We start from the raw sequence: 17,419 nt of genomic DNA, 5'->3' as shown, positions 1-17,419 counted from the left end.
CCTCTCTCCCCACACCTGTCCTGGAGGAGGTCTGAGACTCGGATTTCTCCAGGGATGGAGGATGGGGGTAGGCAGCTGCTCTGGGGGTCCATGGAGAGACCAGGGAGGAAGCACTGTGAGGGAGAAGCAGCACCAGGTTTATAATCCAACAGATCTGAACTCAAATCCCAGTGCCATGGTTCAATACCTGTGTGACCGTGGGCAAGCCATTGCCCTCTCTGAGCCTTGATTTTCTCATCTGCACCATGGGGGCAATAATGTCCACCCCACAGAGTGCTGGGAGGAAATGCATGGCAAGGGCCCAGGCCAGTGCCCAGCACATAGTAGGTGGCCCCTATTCCTACCTCTTAAGACCTTTAACTGTACTAGAGGCTGGCCCCAGAGCACGTAGCTGACACGCAGAGGACCTGAGAGTTCCACTCCTAAAATTCCTCCCTGAGGCTCCCCGTCGCAGGCCCCAAAGCTCAGGGTGCAGCCGAGGTCTGAAGCCCTCCCAGTCAGCACTGCGGCCCTTTGCTCTGATCACACACATAAAGGACAGAATGACTCTGAGGACTCTGCGGCCACTGTGGGCCCCAACCCTGGCACCAGCCACATCCTCCTCCACAGCTGCCGGCCCAGTCAGGGCCATAGGGAGGATCCAGCCCTGGCCCGGGCCACTGTCACAGTGCAGAGCCGAGGCAACCGGACTTGGAAGGGGGTGGACAAAAGGCTGGCACGTGCCATCAGTGTCTCCGGCTAGATGTCCCCCGCCTGTGCCCCCGCCATTCGGCAGCAGAAAGCAGAATCTGTGTCCTGACCCTCAGTCGGAACAGCACCCGTCTGTGTCCCCATGCTTCTGTCCCCACTGGCTGACGGGGCTGCACGGTGATCCCTGCAATTCCTATGCTGAAGTCCTAACCCCCAGACCTCAGAAGGTGACAGTATTTGGAGACGGCGCTTCAAAGAGGCAGTGAAGTTAGAATGGGGCCATCAGGGTCAGCTCCAAGTCGAAGTGACTAGTGTTGTCATATGAAGAGATGAGGACACAGACACACAGGGACTGAGGGTGACTGTGTGAAGACACCGGGAAAGGACGACCACGTGCCAGCCAAAGAGACAGGCCTCAAACAAACCAACACTGCCGACACCTTGATTTCGGCCTTGTGGCCTCCAGAATGGCAAGAAAATAAACTTCCGTTGTTTAAGCCCCCCAGCAGTCTGGGGTATGCTGTGATGGCCGCACCCCCACCTCAGGGCCTTTGCACTTGCTGTGCCCTCTGTCTGGAATGTTCTCCCCCCAGATACCCTCCTGGCTTTCTCCCTCACATTCTTCAAGTCACCTCCTCCGTGAGGCCTTCTCTGGCCACCCCATGTGAAGCTGCAACACCCCTCCCACCTTCATGGGTACACCCTATTCCCTTGCTGGGCTTCCTGACTTTGTTTCACTGAGGAGTCATTGCTGCCATGGAAGGCTGACCCTCAGTCGCTCTGGTGACCGCACATCAAGGCACACGGCAATTCCCCCCACTCCAGAGATTCCTTGGCCCCCTCAGCCACCCCTCCCCCAAGCACCGATGCTCTGATTTCTATCACCACAGATTGGTTTGGTCTGTTCTAGAATGTCCTATAAATAGAATCACCATGTGCACATTTTTGTGTGTCTGGTTCCCTTCATTCAGGAAAATTATTGCTAAATCCACCCATGTCATTTTATGTGTCGGTTGATGGTTCTTTTTTATTGCTGAGTAGTATTCCACGAGTGGATATACCAATTCGTGGATGCATTCACTCGATGGACACCTGGGCTGTTTCTGGTTTTTCTCTGTTATGAACAAGGTGAACGAAGCCACTACGAACATTCTTGCACAAGACTTTCAGTGGATACATATCTTCATTCCTCATGGGTAAATACCTAAGGTTTCTGCTTCATTTTTCTCCACAGCACTTGCCACCCATCAACGTACTATCTATTTGACTTATTTACCTGGTTTATTGTCTGCCTCTATCCACGAGCATGTGAGCAGGGAGTTTTGTATGTCTGGGGTGCCTTGAAGCATTCTCAGACCCTGGAAGAGCATCTAGAACATGGCGGATGCTTAATGAATGTTTGATGGATGAATAAATGAATGAATGAATGAATATCCTTTCCAGATCCCAACTCCCCACAAAGTTGTTGGCAACAGACTTGGGCACGAGCCTTCTGTTGGTCATGTGCACCCTAGCCACGAGGGAGGAGAAGAAAGCCCTCCACATTGAAGCAGTCCCTCCCCAACCTCAGGACCCCCAGGGGCTCTGCTGTCCTGGGGTTCCTGTTCAGAGACGGAAATTCCACCTGCACAGCCCCTCTACTCGGGGCGGGCTGGCAGTCTCCCTCCCCGGCTGTACCAGCGCAGCTGCTGCTGCCGCCACACCGTCCTCTATCCCAGGGCTGGGGACAGGCTGCCCCCACCAGTGACCTGAACCTTTTTGCTTCCTTGACTGGATTAAACTGTCAAGTTGCTGGGTGTTTGCAGAGCGAAGGGAGAGCTGTAGACAGTAATGTGGTTTTATTTACAACATAACCGCCTCGGCGACATCACTGGATTCTGAAAACAGAACAATTTTCAGACCCTTGGGGATTTCTAGGACATGATTTCCATAAAAATTAAATATTGATGAATCTTATCTCTCTGCCAACTTCCTCGCTCCTCCTACCCCCACCCCAAGCTTCAGTGAGAGAGAGAGAGAGAGAGAAAGGAGAAAATGATCAGAGAAAGCAAGGCAGAGAGACAGCGAGAACACAGGTGTGGGACTGTTTCCATCAAACAGATGAGGGGTTAATGAGGGGAGCCAGCTCAGCCTGTGTCCAAGGGCAGGTGGGTACACATCCTGGTCCGCATCCTTCATCTACAGCTGAGCCTGGGTGTCCAGGAGCTGGCCCGCAGTGTAGCAGGCATCCAGCCTGGAGCCATGACACAGCAAGGGCTGGGCACCCCAGGTGGCGGGGATCCACAAGCAAAGGCTTGGTTGTGGCCAAGGGGTCAAGAAGCGGATGTTCGCACAGGCGAGGAGCAAGGCCTTTAGCAAACCAGCCCATCTGGGCCTCATCTCCCTCCATCTTCGTTCCTCCTTGAGCACCTTTCTCAGGGTCTCCCGGATTACACTGAATTACAGGAATTTCAGAGATGAGAACTTCAGGTTTCAGAAGGGGAAACTGAGTCTCAAAGGCAAGTGGCAAGCAACCCAAGACCTCAGGCCATCAGGGTGAGTGGGAACAGAAGCCAGCCTCCTGGACTCACAGTCCAGAGCTTTGGCAGACACCACACTCACGTCCCTGGAGGCAAACAGACGAATGGGGTGGATTTTTGAGGAAATCTGCGAACCAGCACGGAGGCTAGCTCCAACCAGCCTCTTGCCTCCAGGGCAGTTCCCTTTACTCCAGAGGCGGACGTGGACATTCAAGACACAGAAAGGAAAGATGCCCATATAGGTGGCTGCAGGGATGAGGGATAAAGGGGTTGCCTTTTGCTTTGGGGCAAGTGTCAGGCTGAGGGCAAACCCATCCACGAATCCTGTAACTGAGAGCGTGTTTCCCTCTCAGCTGATGGCCCTGGAGTCTGACTGCAGAGTCGGGGGCTGTGAGGTTGGGAGAGGCAGCTACGGGCAAGTGGAACCAGCGCAAGGCTCATCGTCAGGCTACAGCTGTTGACGAGCTCTCGAGCATCTCTGAGCTTTGGTTTTATCATCGGTAAAAGGGGCACAGCTTAATGGTTAAGGGCTGGAGTGAGCCGGTGTGAGTCTAAACTTAGATGGACTGAGTCTTGATGTCTCCATCTGAAAGGGGGATTTGTGTATGGAATGAAATACCTGTGGGGTGCCTGTTGACAGCAGACACTCAGCAACTTGGCTGGTCCGAGTCTGGGGGAGGCTCAGAGCATGGGGTCGGGTGGGGGCTTTGGGCCGTCCCTCTATCTCTACTCTTCTCCATGTGAAGAGCTGACTCACCAGCCTCCTTCCATGTGTCCAGACTCAAAGGTGCTGCCTCAAGATTGTTTGGGGCAAGTGTCAGAATGTGCCCAGGAGGCCCTACAGGATATCCCTGTGGGTGATGGCTCTCGCAGACCCGAGTCCCCAGACAGCAGACCTACTCACCCAGCCCCACGCAGCACCCACTCCATCAAAGCCCAACATGCATTGAAGAGAAGAGTCCACGACACACCACGTGGCTAGGAGCCACTAAACCCTCGGGGTCCCAGGTGCCTAGATTCCTGCTGACCTGGGAGAGGACCAACGCCTCGTCTTAGGCAGTTTCTCAAACATCCCACACGCAGCAAAGGGAAGCTGAATAATAATGATCATCATAAGCAGCATCTGGAATATTCGGTACTCAAGAGACACCCACATCACAAAACTCTTCCACGTCCCCAAAGTCACCGAGTCCTCCGCACCGTCTGGTGAGGCGTTTCCCCCTCCGCCGATCCCATCCAGCAGACGAGGACCCCGAGGCTCGGGCTGTGTGATTTGGCCAGATTCACGAAACGAGAAAGTGGCAGAGCCGGGTACGTACCCAGATCACTATGACTAAAAGGCACCTGTCTACCAGCCTCAGGATGATAAGGGTAGTGACTCACTGCTCAAAATGGGCCAAAAGTCTCAAAAGAGCACATATGAAATGCACGTATCCTCGGCCCCAGCAATTCCACATCTGACTGTATAGCCCAAGGAAATAATCATGAACATGCTCAAACGTTTACCTTCAAGGATCTTCATGGCAGCATTGTTTACAAAAGCAAAGAAAAAAACAGAAACTGCCTAAACGTCCGCCAGGAGAGGATGGAATGCCTTGTAGCCATGAAGGGCACAGCACGGCCAAGGGAAAGTTCACGACACATTAGATGAGAAATGGGAACAAACGGAAGGAAAGATTCAATTTTTAAAACACAAACTCCATACACACACCTACAATAAAAGACCAAAAGGGTGTAAAATGTTACTAGTTGTTTTCTCTGACTTTCTCTGGTAAAGTTGTAAGTGAGTTCTAATTTTATTTTTTCATCTCCAAATTTTCAAAGTTTTCTAAAATAGCTATGTATGACCTTTGTAACCACCCCTACCCCCAAAACAATCAATGATCTTTAAAGACACACACACAGTATAACATCGACAGGTTTACCACGGAATTTTTCTAAGAAATCCAAAACTGAAGCCTGTCAGTCACGATGTGACTGGACAGCGTTTGGGCAAAGAGAAAAATTCTTAAGATCAAGACAGTAGCTCACCAAACCCAGACTCTTACAGACCCAGCCCTTGGCGAAGATGTGAGACTGTGTGCCCCATGGAGGCGATGAGTCCACCTGGGATCCGGCGCATGTATGGGGATCCCGGTGGCTTAGCCAGAGCAGCCCCTAGCAGAGAACAGGTGGCTGGGTCAGAGCCACCTTTAAATGGCCCAAGACAAACCCTTAGAAGAAATGTCAGTGGGAAAACAGCCAGGTGATTGCCATTCTGGTTGAAGAACTGATACACTCAGAAGAGGCTAACAGAGGGCAGGCAGAAAGGGTGACCCCTCTCTTCCTCCTTAGTCCTCTCCCTCTGAGGACCATCAGCAGCTGCTGGGAGAACAGACCTCGGCTCACAAGGCGTAATAGCTGCTGAAGCTTCACAGGTTTGTAACCAGTTGGCAGACGGTGTTCGGTTTCACTCATCAGCCCCATGGCGGGAACGCACGCTCCCACAAACCATCTATCCGCTTGCTCACGATATCAGGCCTCAAAATTAACTACCCCAGATCCGAATTGGTAGCAATGCCAATAGCTAAGCTCCCCTCCCTCTCATTCTCTCCTTCTGCCCAAATGCGGGAGGTGACGGGATCTGGAGCACCGAGAACCAGCAGGGTTCCTTCCATCTCCAATACGATCACAGAAAATTAGACGAGATCATTTTACAGTGTTTAAACACACATTACATTGGTCAAGTCCCTCTTGCTGGCAGAGGGTCAGATCGTTAAGATGCTGATAGTGCCTCAAATGTTCTTTTTCTGTCAAACTACACTCTTGGAGCTCCCTAAACCCATTTCAACTAGCTAGCGAAAAATGGTAGAGATTTTTATCTGGGGCCACAAATGAACCTCAGATGGTGCTCAAAATGGGGGCACGGCAGAGAGGGCTCCCCCTCTTTTCCTGCTTTCAAGCCCCACCTCTTGCATCTGCTGCTCCCAGCCCCACAGCCCAGGCGGCCCAAATTAAGCCCCCAGCCCCACCCGTGGATTTTGTTCTGCCCCATTTAACATTTTGCTCTGAGCATTTTCCATCATAAAAGTCTTTGAAAACATTTTCAGCGGCTGTATTACAGTCCACTGGATGGCTGTGGCATAATGTAACCACATCACAGGACATTTGAGCTTATCTTTCTGCCAAATTAGGATGAGACGAAGCTGCCCCTGGGACAGCCCTGCAGCCTCGGTGCCCCGGGCCCTTCTGGAGAGAAAGCGCTCGGCACTTCAGACAGGAAAGTACAGCCAGACACCCGAATTCATCTCTTTCACCCACCCCCAACATCCAGGAGAGGAGAAAGAAAAATCATGCCTGCAAAGAGGCCCCTGCAGGGGAGGCCTGGCTTGGCAGAACTTCCAACCGATCCTGCATCCACCAGACCTCCACGCCAGAGGCAAAATTTGCTTCCTCATCCTCACCAAAGAGTTGGAAAAGACAATCGTTCACCAGGATTCAGACCCCTGGGGAAGGTGGGCCATGCTCGGGCCTTGCTAAGCTGACACCTTCAAGCAGGCCCCCTAGGGCAGTGGCTCTCCACCAGGCGGGGTTGGGGGGGGGGTGATACTGTCCTGCAGGGGACATGTGGACATGTGGCCATGTTTGGAGACAGTCTGGGTTGTCACAACTGAGGGAGGAGGTGCTATCGGCATGTAGTGGGTGGGGGCCAGGGATGCTGCTAAATATGCTAGAATGCACACACAGATCCTAAAACACTTCTCTGACCCAAAATGGCAAGAGTTGCAAGGTTGGCAGACCCTGCTTCAGAGCGAAGTCAGAGCCCCGGCAGAGCCCACACCAGGAAACTGCAGAGCCGAGAGCTGACGGGGGCCGCGCAGAGGGGTGAGTCCAAGTCACCTCGACATCCACAGCGGGAGGTGAGGGAGAATGTAACGACAGCCTGGGAGCCAAAGACTCACTCTGTCGGCTGGATGGTGGTTTTCCCTGGATGCGCGACGTCTGGGGCATCGTCGTTGCCTGACCCAGAATCTCTCACTCCAGAGCCAGGTCACAGGTCACCCTGAGGCCTGCTGTCTCTCAAAGGGATCCACAGAGGACACCTCACTCCAGAGCATCCTTCCTCTAGCTACGAGGCATCCCACCCCTGCCTGCCACGCCGTCAGCAGCTCCCTCTCACCTACCGAAAAATGCCTGGACTTTGAGGCAAGCATCCAAGGCCCATTGCCACTTGCTCCGCCTACTTCCATACCACACCATGTGGCCTCCACGTGGGGCAAGCCAGGCTGCTCTCCTGCCACCTTGCTCCTGCTCAGCAGCTGCCTAGTCTCACGATGCCCACCTCACGCCCCTCATCTGTCTGTTGATTCTGCCCCGCGTCCTCCAGCTCCAACCTTTCCAAAAAATGGCAGTCCTCTTCCCTCAGCATCCCTCCGAACCTCTTTCATCCCCACCAGACGCTGACCCTACTCCACCGAGGGTCAGAGGCGCCCAGCTCCTGTCGCAGCCCCTCCCCAGCTGTGAGCTCTGCCTCCTGAGTGGGGCTGCGTCTCCCCCATAGCTGTGCTCTGCGGGCACCCCCGGAAGGGTTAGCACATGTGTCTGGCCACACCCCACTCAGTCTGTCCTGCTAAGACCCGCTTTCAACTTTAAAGCTGGAAATGATGACTCTGCTCCTCACAGCTGCAAAATTCTGTGCCTCTGAACAATGGGACCCGAGGAAATGCCCATCCTCCCAGCCCCATCCGACAATACAGGGGAGGCTGGATCACAAACAGCCTCAACACAGATGCCAGCGCCCAGGCACCCTGAGAGCAAATGTCATTTCTGAGCACCTGGATGCCCTTTCATCCTCCTTCTGACCCGGACAATTCATGGCAGCACTGGCCAGAGGCGGGCGGGTAACTTGTCCTTGAAACAGGTCACGAAAGGAAGCATGGAAGGTGCTAAGGGGCAAGATGGCGCAGGATGCTGAGAGCCCGCACTGCCTTTTGGCACATGCTCCAGTGCAAACTGCAGCGACCTGGATTTGTGCCAGTAAACAGGAAGAAAGGCTGAAAACAGATGTTGAAGAGTTTTATGTCTTTAAAATCGATGTCTGGAACCACAAGGCAGAATTCTCTGAGCACTCGTGGGCTGCCCAAGAGGAGGCGCCCCCAGAACACTGGGACATCTATCTAGGATGCTGCTTTGAAGCCACCCTCCCCAAAACAAGAGTCACAAGGGAGCCCTGTTCCCTTTCTGGCATCAGTGGTGGGGTGTAAAATTCTGTAACCTTTGCTAAGGGCAATACGGCAAAGTTTGCCAACATGACGATGACGACACAGCCTTAGACCCAGGATGTCCTAGGAATCCTATCTTACAGATCCACGGATGCCAAGTGACCTCCCTACAAGGATAGCCATCACAGCCTTGTTTGTAAAAGCAAAAGACTGGAAACAACCTAAATGCTTACCAGCAGGGGACTGGTTACATAAATCATAGCACATCCATGTAATGGAATAAAAGAACGGAAGGTGCTCTGTGCCGATAGGCAGCGATCTCTAAGACAGACTGCTAAGGGGAAAGAGTCCAGGGCAGGGTGGTATGCGTAGCTCACTACCATCTGTGGGGTTTGTAAGGGAATCATGACTTTGTAAAAAAACAATGGCTGGAATATTTATGGAATCTGAAAGTGGATGCAGGAAGTCAGGACCATCAACTGCCTCCAAGGAAGGACACTGAGGGTGAGGCCCAGGGACCAGAGGAAGCCTCTGCCCTCTCCACCTCTGGGGTCTTTTTATTGTGTTCCATGTGAGCATATCATCTACTAAAAAATAATTTAGAAGCCCACACAGCCAGGATGCACTGCCTGTCCCACTCCATTACTCTAATTTCTTCTCATCTCTCCTGTCTCCTCCTCACACACTCACCCGCCGGTCCCCTTCCCTGCCCCCCGGATGTCACATGGAGAGGCAGCAACATAAAAAGCCCCTGGACGTGGTGTCAGGAGCGGGCTGTCAAGCCGGCCTCCCCCTCGGTGCCTGCGTGCGAATGCTCTCACTTCTGCAGACCGGCACCTGCTTCTGCAGCGAGCACAGATCAGAGATCCCCCCTCACTGAGCACTGGGAGGATTAAAGCAGACCCCCAGCGGGAAGGTCCCCAGCACAGCACCCAGCACACAGGACAACACCCCCAAGTTTGCTGGCTGAGGAGGCCTGCCGTCAGCCTGTCCTCTGATTCCAGTGGGGGGCTCTCCAGGGAGCAGCTCTGACTGCGGGTGGGAAGCAAGCCCTGAGAGAGCGGCTCGCTGCCTTGCGTGCGTGCGTGAGCAGGTGTCCCTGCTGTCTCTACCCACGGCTCTGCTCCCACGGGGGGAGGGGGGAGAAGGGGGCCCCAGGCCAGATGTCTGCGAATCAACAGACTGTCTTCTCGGCTCACTGCATCGTGTCTCGTGAGGCCTGACGTCCAAGACATCCTTGGCAGTGGCTTCGGAAAAGCTGGAGATGCAAGGGAGCCAGTTCAAAGGCTGCACTTGTGCAAGACAAAAGAGCAAGTGAACGGCCTCACCTCGCAGGGAAGCATCCCAAGAGGGCTGCGAACACGGAAGCAGAGGGCAGCAGCTCCCTGGGTGGGTGGGGGACAGGGGAGGGTGTGCTCCTTGATGTCCGAGCACATCTGCTTTCCTTGAGCCCACGTCCTGCCCTCTTCACACCGCCAGCCGACGGGAGCAAGACTGAGCTCAAATCCTGGCTCCACCACCCACTAGCTGTGTGACCTCAGGCAGAATGCTCAAGCTCTCTCTGCCTCAGTTTCCTCACCTGCAAACTGCAGACAATCACATCACCTATCCTGAAGGATTGTTACGAGGATCAAACGGGCTAATGTGTGTCAAGCGCTCGGCACGGTCCCTGGCACAGAATAAATGGTCAATACACATTAGCTAGCGTTGACACCCATCGTCCCATCGTCATCCTCATCATCGCCAAGACGCTCCTCTCTCCTAGCCCCATTCTGCCACACTGCCGGTGTCACAGTCCCACAAGACTACTGAACCGCAGCACAGAGGAGCAGCCCCAAACCCTAGCCTCCTGGCACCTCGGGCCATCTCTAGGGCCACAGCAGCCAGCCCAACTTGCAGACCGCTGGACGCCAGCCTCAGCTCTCAGTGTTCTTTGGCCGGCCGGATGGGTCTCAGCAGCTTCACTTCACACTCCCCTGCTCCTGCCTTTTGCAAGCCCCACCTGGCCTCGACCCCAACTTTTCCCATGAACATGCAGGGACAGTGGCCTTTGGTGCCCAGCCCAGCCCTTGCACAGTCACGCTCCACTCCTCAGCGCAGGCTGCAGCGGAGGTGCACATGTGACTCCGGCCTCTGAAGTCCGATTCACCGCCTGACGCTGACAGCGCAAATAACAGAAAATCCATCAGCTCTCCCCAAGTCCCGAGCCAGCATCTTCCTGCCTCCAAACCAAGTCAATTTAACATCTGACACTTGTGCCAAGAGCTCACGGCGGGAAAGACACGATCCTTTCAGCTTTACAACCTCCGCCGACAATTCCCCACCTGGCCTCGGACCGCCAGCGTTAGTGCCAGGCTCCCCGCCGGCACGGTGGGTGGTGTCACACCTCTCTCCCCGGCTCCCACCCAGGCTCTGAGAGGGGACGTCTGCAGCCCAGCACAGGCACTTGTCCCCTCGCTGAGACCACAGCACATGCTGGATGGTTCAAGGACAGCATTGTGAAATTATAACTGGTCTTACTTTCTGGGAACAAAATCCCGAGCACATCTCTACGGTCACGTTGGCCTGTGTCAGCGAGTCGGGGAAGGCGTGCGTGACATTCTCTGGCAGCTTGAAGCACCCTCGGTACGTGACGGTCCTCCCTGTGGGGAGGGAAATGGGTTTCTGGTGAGAAGTGGTGTCCACAGTTGTTGGTGTCCGTCCCAAGGGAAAACAGTAGCTTCAAATCCCAAAACAGGTGTAAATATACTCAGCAGGGGTAGATTTCAAATTAGAGAGTGCAAACTGCCCTGGATGGGGTGTGGTTAAGCCAAGCTCCCTGGAGATACCAGGCCCCAGAACTACGGTCACCCAGGGGCCACGTGGCTGAAACTGTTCAGCTCAGATCTCTCTTCTCCCACCAGCTCTCAAGGGGCAGTGTTCATTCACCTATCCATCCTTCCTTCCTTCAATAAATTGGGATTATGCATCTATTATGTGCCAGATTCTGCACTAGGTGACCTGAGAGGCTGATATTCTAGAAAATCCTATGTCCTCCCCACACAGGCATGAGAAGAAAAGTAGGCTGGGGAATCTGAAATCCTGCCACGTTCCGTCTCACAGTGCCCTCGAGTCACACCACTGCTTTGCTTTCTCTCTGGTCTTAAACTCCTACCCAAATTCTAGGAATACTTCTCAAGCCGGTGTTACAAAGGAAGCCTCGTGCCAAGCTGTTCTCCAGACCCCTGGTGGAGAAGTCCAGCTCCCTAGTTGGCTTCCTGGGTGGTGAACCAACCTTCTGCAATGTTCCAGTACCAACTGCTCATATTTCTTCCAGACTCATCAGAGTTTCTCTAGGTGGCATCCTGATTCACATCCCATGCTCTTTTTAACAGCATCTCCTGAGGCTCAGCATCTCGCCCAGCTGTCTCCACCTGCCACACCTCTTGCCCAGCAGCAGAAATCCTCTCAGCAGCCACAGTCCCTGTGCCCAGCCTATCCTGGTCACCCTCCCTTGCCATGTGCCCCAGAGCCTATCTCCCGGGTGTCTGTCCCACCCCAGTACAGCTGGCTGAGGACCACAGCCCAGTCTATCTGGATATTTTGTTCTTTTCGGGCCAATGATGCCACAGGACAGGAAGGAATTCCGTGAGCCCAGCACAAGCCACCTCCCAGGCCCTTACCCCAAAGCCAGGGCAGAGAGCGGGTTGTGGGAGACGCAGCCCCATCAGGGTTCCACGGCGGGAGGGCTCTCTGCATGCAAAACGGCAAAGCCGGACCAAGCCTGGGATGTGGAAGCCCATCCGATGGACCACAGCACCACTGGTCTGGACGTTAGGGCACGGGCCTGTCAGGGCACGGGCCTATTAGGGCACAGAAGGAAAGCAGCCGGGTGCTGGGAACACAGTCCAGGCTGCACATCCTAATGGCCTGGGGTCAAGTCCTGGCACTGCCAGTGACTCGCTCTGAAACTTGCGTGTGTCATGACTCAGAGACTCTCCATTTCCTCACCTACATAACAGCCGGCAGCTAGAGTTGTTCTGAGGAGCAACGTGTACCCGTGTGTCAGCTCCTCATGGGGCTGCGTCTCCCACGACCCCCTCTCTGCCCTGGCTTTTGGTGTAAGGGCCTGGAAGGTGGTTTGTGCTGAATTCCTTCCTGTCCTGTGGTGTGACTGACCCCAAAAGAACAAAATGTCTAGATGGACTGGGCTGTGGTCCTCAGTCAGATGCACTGGGGTGGGACAGACACCAGGGAGACAGGCTCTGGGGCACGTGGCAAGGGAGGGTGACCAGGACAGGTAGGGCACAGGGAGAGTGGGGTGACCAGCATCCCAGTCAGTCCTAGGCCGCAGGGAGGTACAAAAGAGAGGAGCATCTGGGCCACTCCCGTGCTCCCCACATCCAGCCCTGAGCCCGACACACAGCAGGTGCCCAGTAACTGCTGATGAATGAATGAACATGACAGGGCACGTGAGGGACCAGTGTGAACTCAACAGAGTATGAGGCGAGAGCTGCCAGAGGTGCAGCATCAGCCGCCCTGGACCTCACTGAGGGGCTGTCAGCGAGGTGGCTGCCATCCAGTGCAGTCTATTCCATACCTTCTCCCTCGCTCCCCAGGGAGAGCCTGACGGCCACTCGGGGCAAGAGACCTCCAGGCAAGGCCACTGCTCAACTGCTCAGCACCTGCCTCTGATCCCAACCCAGGGGCACGTTCTGGGGGCTTCCTCCGTGTGGGTGCTCCTCGCTAGCGAGAAGATGAAATTGAGGATGGCCACCTGGTCACCTCTTGACACAGATCCTGTCGCCTCATCCCCTGGAGAAGGGAGTGGGCGGGCAAAGGTCAATCACACCGGCTCCATAGCCTGCCGGAAGGGGTGGCCATCACACTGTTTTCAACATGAACCACGACATCAGGTCTAGCTGACTCAAGGTGTGACGCTGGCTTGAACGACTGGGCTATCTGACCCTTCACCAACGGGCAACCTAAAGCACAATCATCTCTAAGGGTCAGTGGCTGAGCAGGAGGAGCGGGCAGGGCACCCCAGAGCCCACAGATAGACCTGGTCCTGCTGGGAAGCAGGGGTGAGGAGTCGGGGGGCTAATGTTGTTTGAACCCAGAGAAATCAAAGCTCCAAGAAGCCAGCCTGGAGCAGTGTGGTCCTCAGGAAGCCCATTTGGATGCCCAGGTGACAGGGAAGGACTCAATAGACCCACACACCACACCACGGCAAACCCTCGTGCCAGGACAGGGCCTGGCACAGAGTAGGTGTCAATGAGCGCCTGTTGAGTTAACGGTCTCATTAGTGAATTCATAGGGTGTCGTCAGGTCTCCACTCTGTGCCTGTTCCCTCATCTGAGGCCCTTGTTCCCAGACACATCCTGTCTGAAGACAAGAAACACCTGAGCAGCCTCAGGTGGCCGGGTCTGAGCACTGAGCCGCTCTCCCCGTCACTCTGGCCCCACAGACAGTGGCCAGGATTGGCTTTACGCTCACCCACGGCTCTCATGGCTGGGCTTCTGTACCGCTCGACAAACTCACTCACTGCTAGGAGAGCTCTCGCAGAAACCCCTCTGCAGTCTCCGCTGCTGGCCTGACACCTCCTTCTCTGAGCTCTGCCCTGTTCTTGAACTAACCCATCAGCTCTCCTGGAGCCCCATTATTAGGACCACGGCCAGAGGTGACTGTGTGCCTGAATCAAGGTGGCTGGACACTGGGCTGTGCCTCCATCATCTGCTGTCCCACCATGGCCAGTGGTGGTGGGAGGTCTCTCCTGCTCTGACTTCTTCCCAGCCCGGCCCCACCCCCAGTAATGAAAAGGATGGCCCCCGATACGTGCTAATGCGCACAACCATATTATTTTCGAAAGGAGCCTTTTATCATTAGATTAAGTGGATCTGGGGTTCAGCATCTTGCAATGATGAGTTTCAAATGCACCTAGTTGGGCCCCTCACTTATGTCTATTTGACAGCACTTTTAGTCGAAATTCTTGGGGGTTCAATCTTGCTGTCAGGTGCATCAGCTCCCTCTCCCTCATGGCGGATTACTTCCTCCTGGGCTCTGTAATTTTGAATTGTAAGCTCATCTTCCGTGAGAATTTATCCATGGGAACTCTTTACACCTGGGTTGGTGGCACAGCTCTCAAGAGAGATCTTACATCTGCTTCTGCCAGCATCTCCAGATGGCCTGGAGCCAATCTTCATCTTGGAGCTTTCTGGACCAGGCAGCTAGCAGAAATTTGAACTTCAAAATGCATCCAAACGCGGGCCCGCAATTACAAATTCTTAGGAAGATTTTTTTTTTTCCACCCAAAGCTCAGTTCAAAACAGAAAAATGGACATGTTTTCTTTCTATCTCCCTGAACTGAGGTGGTATTTTTTTTTTAAATCTAAAATTTTATTGATTTATACTTCAGTGAAATTGAATCCTACTTTATGCAGAGGCTTCAATCCAATTCCATTCTCTGGCAGGTCCCCAGCCTCCTTTTCTGCCCCACTCGGACACTGCAACCTAAGCCATGTGGCCCCCAGGACCAGCCACTCCCCTGCAGAGCCTCCGAGCTGCACAGTGACTTCTCGTGCTCTCAGCTCACCAGTAGGACTCTTACTTCCCTCTTTATTCCTGAAGCCAGGGATTTCCTTACTTCCTCACTCGTCCAGCTATGCATTTAAAAAAATGTTTATGCAATTTTATCTAGGTGTTTTTCTAGGTGTTTTATCTCTAAGAAACTCAGATTATCTGGTCTGCCCTATTGCTAGAAATCTAGGTCTTTCTCTTTACTTTACAAAATACACTGGAACCCAGAGAGGGGAAGCAAGCTGCCTGAGGCCACATAGCATGTCTGAGACATATCTAGGCCTAGGCGCCACTTCCTGATCAGCTTCTCTCTCCTGCAGGGGACAAGGAAAGATGTGCCTCAGTCATGAACTCAAGGAATTTTGGGCAGACACTAACCACTCCCCCTGTCACAAGCCTGTCCAGGGAAGGCAATAAGGGAGGAAGGGCACAGGTGCTGTCCCACGTCGTTTGGACGAGGGACTGTGGACAATGAGCGGTCAGAGAGCAGGGGACAGACAGAGCACTGGTGAGGCTGGGACACTCACGCTTCCTGGAGGCTGGCTGCAACTCCTCCACGCGATACACAGAGAGCCGCCCAGCACCCCCGCACGCGGAGCCCTTCTCCCCCTTGCACTCGTGGTTACACTCCTCCGGCCCGACACTCATCGCTGGGAGCCGGTTCCCACAGTAGCATTCCGCTCCGGCCTCCAAGCCAGCGTAGACGTAGGAGCTGCAAGGAGAGGGGGTCTGGGGTGAGTCCTGACCTCGGCCCAGAGCTGGGGCTGGGGTCCTGACAGCACAGAAGTCTGGATCAAGGAACGGAGCTGGGGCTGGGGCCAGGATAAGGGCCGGGCTTGGAGCTGAGGGCAGGTCTGGGGGAGGAGGGGCCACAGCCCTTAGCACACGGCCGGCCTTATACTTAGGTGTCGTCTGGCTGAGTTTGGGGAACAGTCTTTCCTCCATGATAAGCTCATTTAATCAGCCCCATTGGTCCCTCTTGTCAGCCCTGAGCTTGGTCCCCTGAGGTGCCATTCACGGTAACAGGTTGCAGTGGGTCCAAAGCAGTGGTGTGCGGGTCAATTGGTCCCCAGTATGGGAGGAAGGAGCCCTAATCCGTGGCATTTGTCAATTTCTGTGGTGTAAATCCTCCCATCATTGATGATTTCAAGCTACCAACAGTTTAGTAATGGGCTTATAGTATTTCTAAAAATGTACGTTTGCCCTCGTGAGTCAGCATGAGCTGCTCCTGTGCCCGGCTGGTCCAAAGCGCCTGCCCCACGTGGTAGACAGGCCTGCTGCAAGCTGTCCTCCCCAGAGATGGTTCCTCCCCTCCTTTAACCGAGTCCTAACACCGTCGGCAAAGGTCACCAGTGGCACCTACAACGTACCACACAGGACTTTCACCATGGAAAGAGGCGACCGTTTTCAAACTCCCATCTGAGTGGACCTACGCATAAAAAACCCAGATTGAAAACCCAAATACAAGCCTCTAATCCTAGTTTGGCCCCTTGCTAGCTGTGTGACCCTGAACATCACTTACTACCACTGAGTCTGTTTCCTTAACTGTTAGGAGAATGAAATGAGACTGTGTCCGTCTCAGCTTTATCTAGACTGTAAAGCAGACCTGAGCAGGGATGCTGTCCTCTCCTTCTCCAGCCTCAGTTTCTCCATCTATAAAATGGGCACAATTCATTGCTACCTAGCAGAAGGTGGTGAGGATTTATATGACGCAGTAAACGTGAAAGAATCTAATGTGACAGGAATAAATCAAGAGTCCTATCTGCCGATCCTGTTTTACCCGTCTCCTGTGCATGAGCGTGTGTGCACACACACACAGTGAGCTGTGAGTGCCTCGATGGCAGGGACTGTCCCCTGACAGACAACTGACGTCCAGTAACTACTGGGGAAGCTGGTGGTTTCAAAAAAGCAAGACTTGTCATAAACACAAGATAGAAACTTTTCCAACAGAACTTGAAAGGTCCTTAAGGAAATCTGGGGGGAAGCTCTTTATTTTATCTTAAACATTTGAGTAAACTGAGGCCCAGGGAAGGAAAAGAGCTCAGTAAAGTCACACGGTGAGTGCCTGGCGCAGCTGGACTGGAACCCCGGTCTCCCGGCAGCGAGCCCGGGCCCCTTCCACAGCCCCGCTCCATTTCAATGCACTGTCTTTGCTCTGGACCACTGGGGTCCGACCCATGTAGCTCTAATTACACTAGGACAGACAGCTGGCAGCCGTGTCACCCTGTCACAGGGCAGACTCTTGACCTTACTTCCAGTGGAGTTGGTGCCCCGGGGCCCCACACTTACCGCTCGGCACATGCATCCTGGCAGTGGGGGACGGTCATCTTTCTCAGGTCATAAAACACGGCCCCCTTCAGGGTCCTCTCTTGGCCATCGTCACTGAAGCATCCAACATAGGTGCCTGCAGGGTGGGAAACACAGCCAAGGCTCAGAGGCCCAGGAGAGAGGGGA

At 54.1% G+C, this 17,419-nt stretch overlaps 1 protein-coding gene across 4 annotated transcripts in view; it reads right to left on the bottom strand.

Moving 5' to 3' along the window:
• Window positions 1-17,419, bottom strand: part of WSCD1 (WSC domain containing 1) — a 46,912-nt gene that overhangs the window by 13,258 nt on the left and 16,235 nt on the right. For all 4 annotated transcript variants that reach the window (XM_070482511.1, XM_044745482.2, XM_070482512.1 and 1 more), the window contains 3 exons: window positions 17,255-17,369; window positions 15,493-15,677; window positions 10,931-11,052 (listed from right to left, as the gene is read on the bottom strand). In XM_070482511.1, coding sequence (XP_070338612.1) covers window positions 10,931-11,052; window positions 15,493-15,677; window positions 17,255-17,369 — 422 coding nt within the window. The remainder of the gene's footprint in view (window positions 1-10,930; window positions 11,053-15,492; window positions 15,678-17,254; window positions 17,370-17,419) is intronic.

This window comes from Equus asinus, chromosome 13, assembly GCF_041296235.1.
Source record: "Equus asinus isolate D_3611 breed Donkey chromosome 13, EquAss-T2T_v2, whole genome shotgun sequence".
Taxonomy (NCBI): Eukaryota; Metazoa; Chordata; class Mammalia; order Perissodactyla; family Equidae; genus Equus; species Equus asinus.
This window is presented reverse-complemented; position numbering and strand designations above follow the sequence as displayed.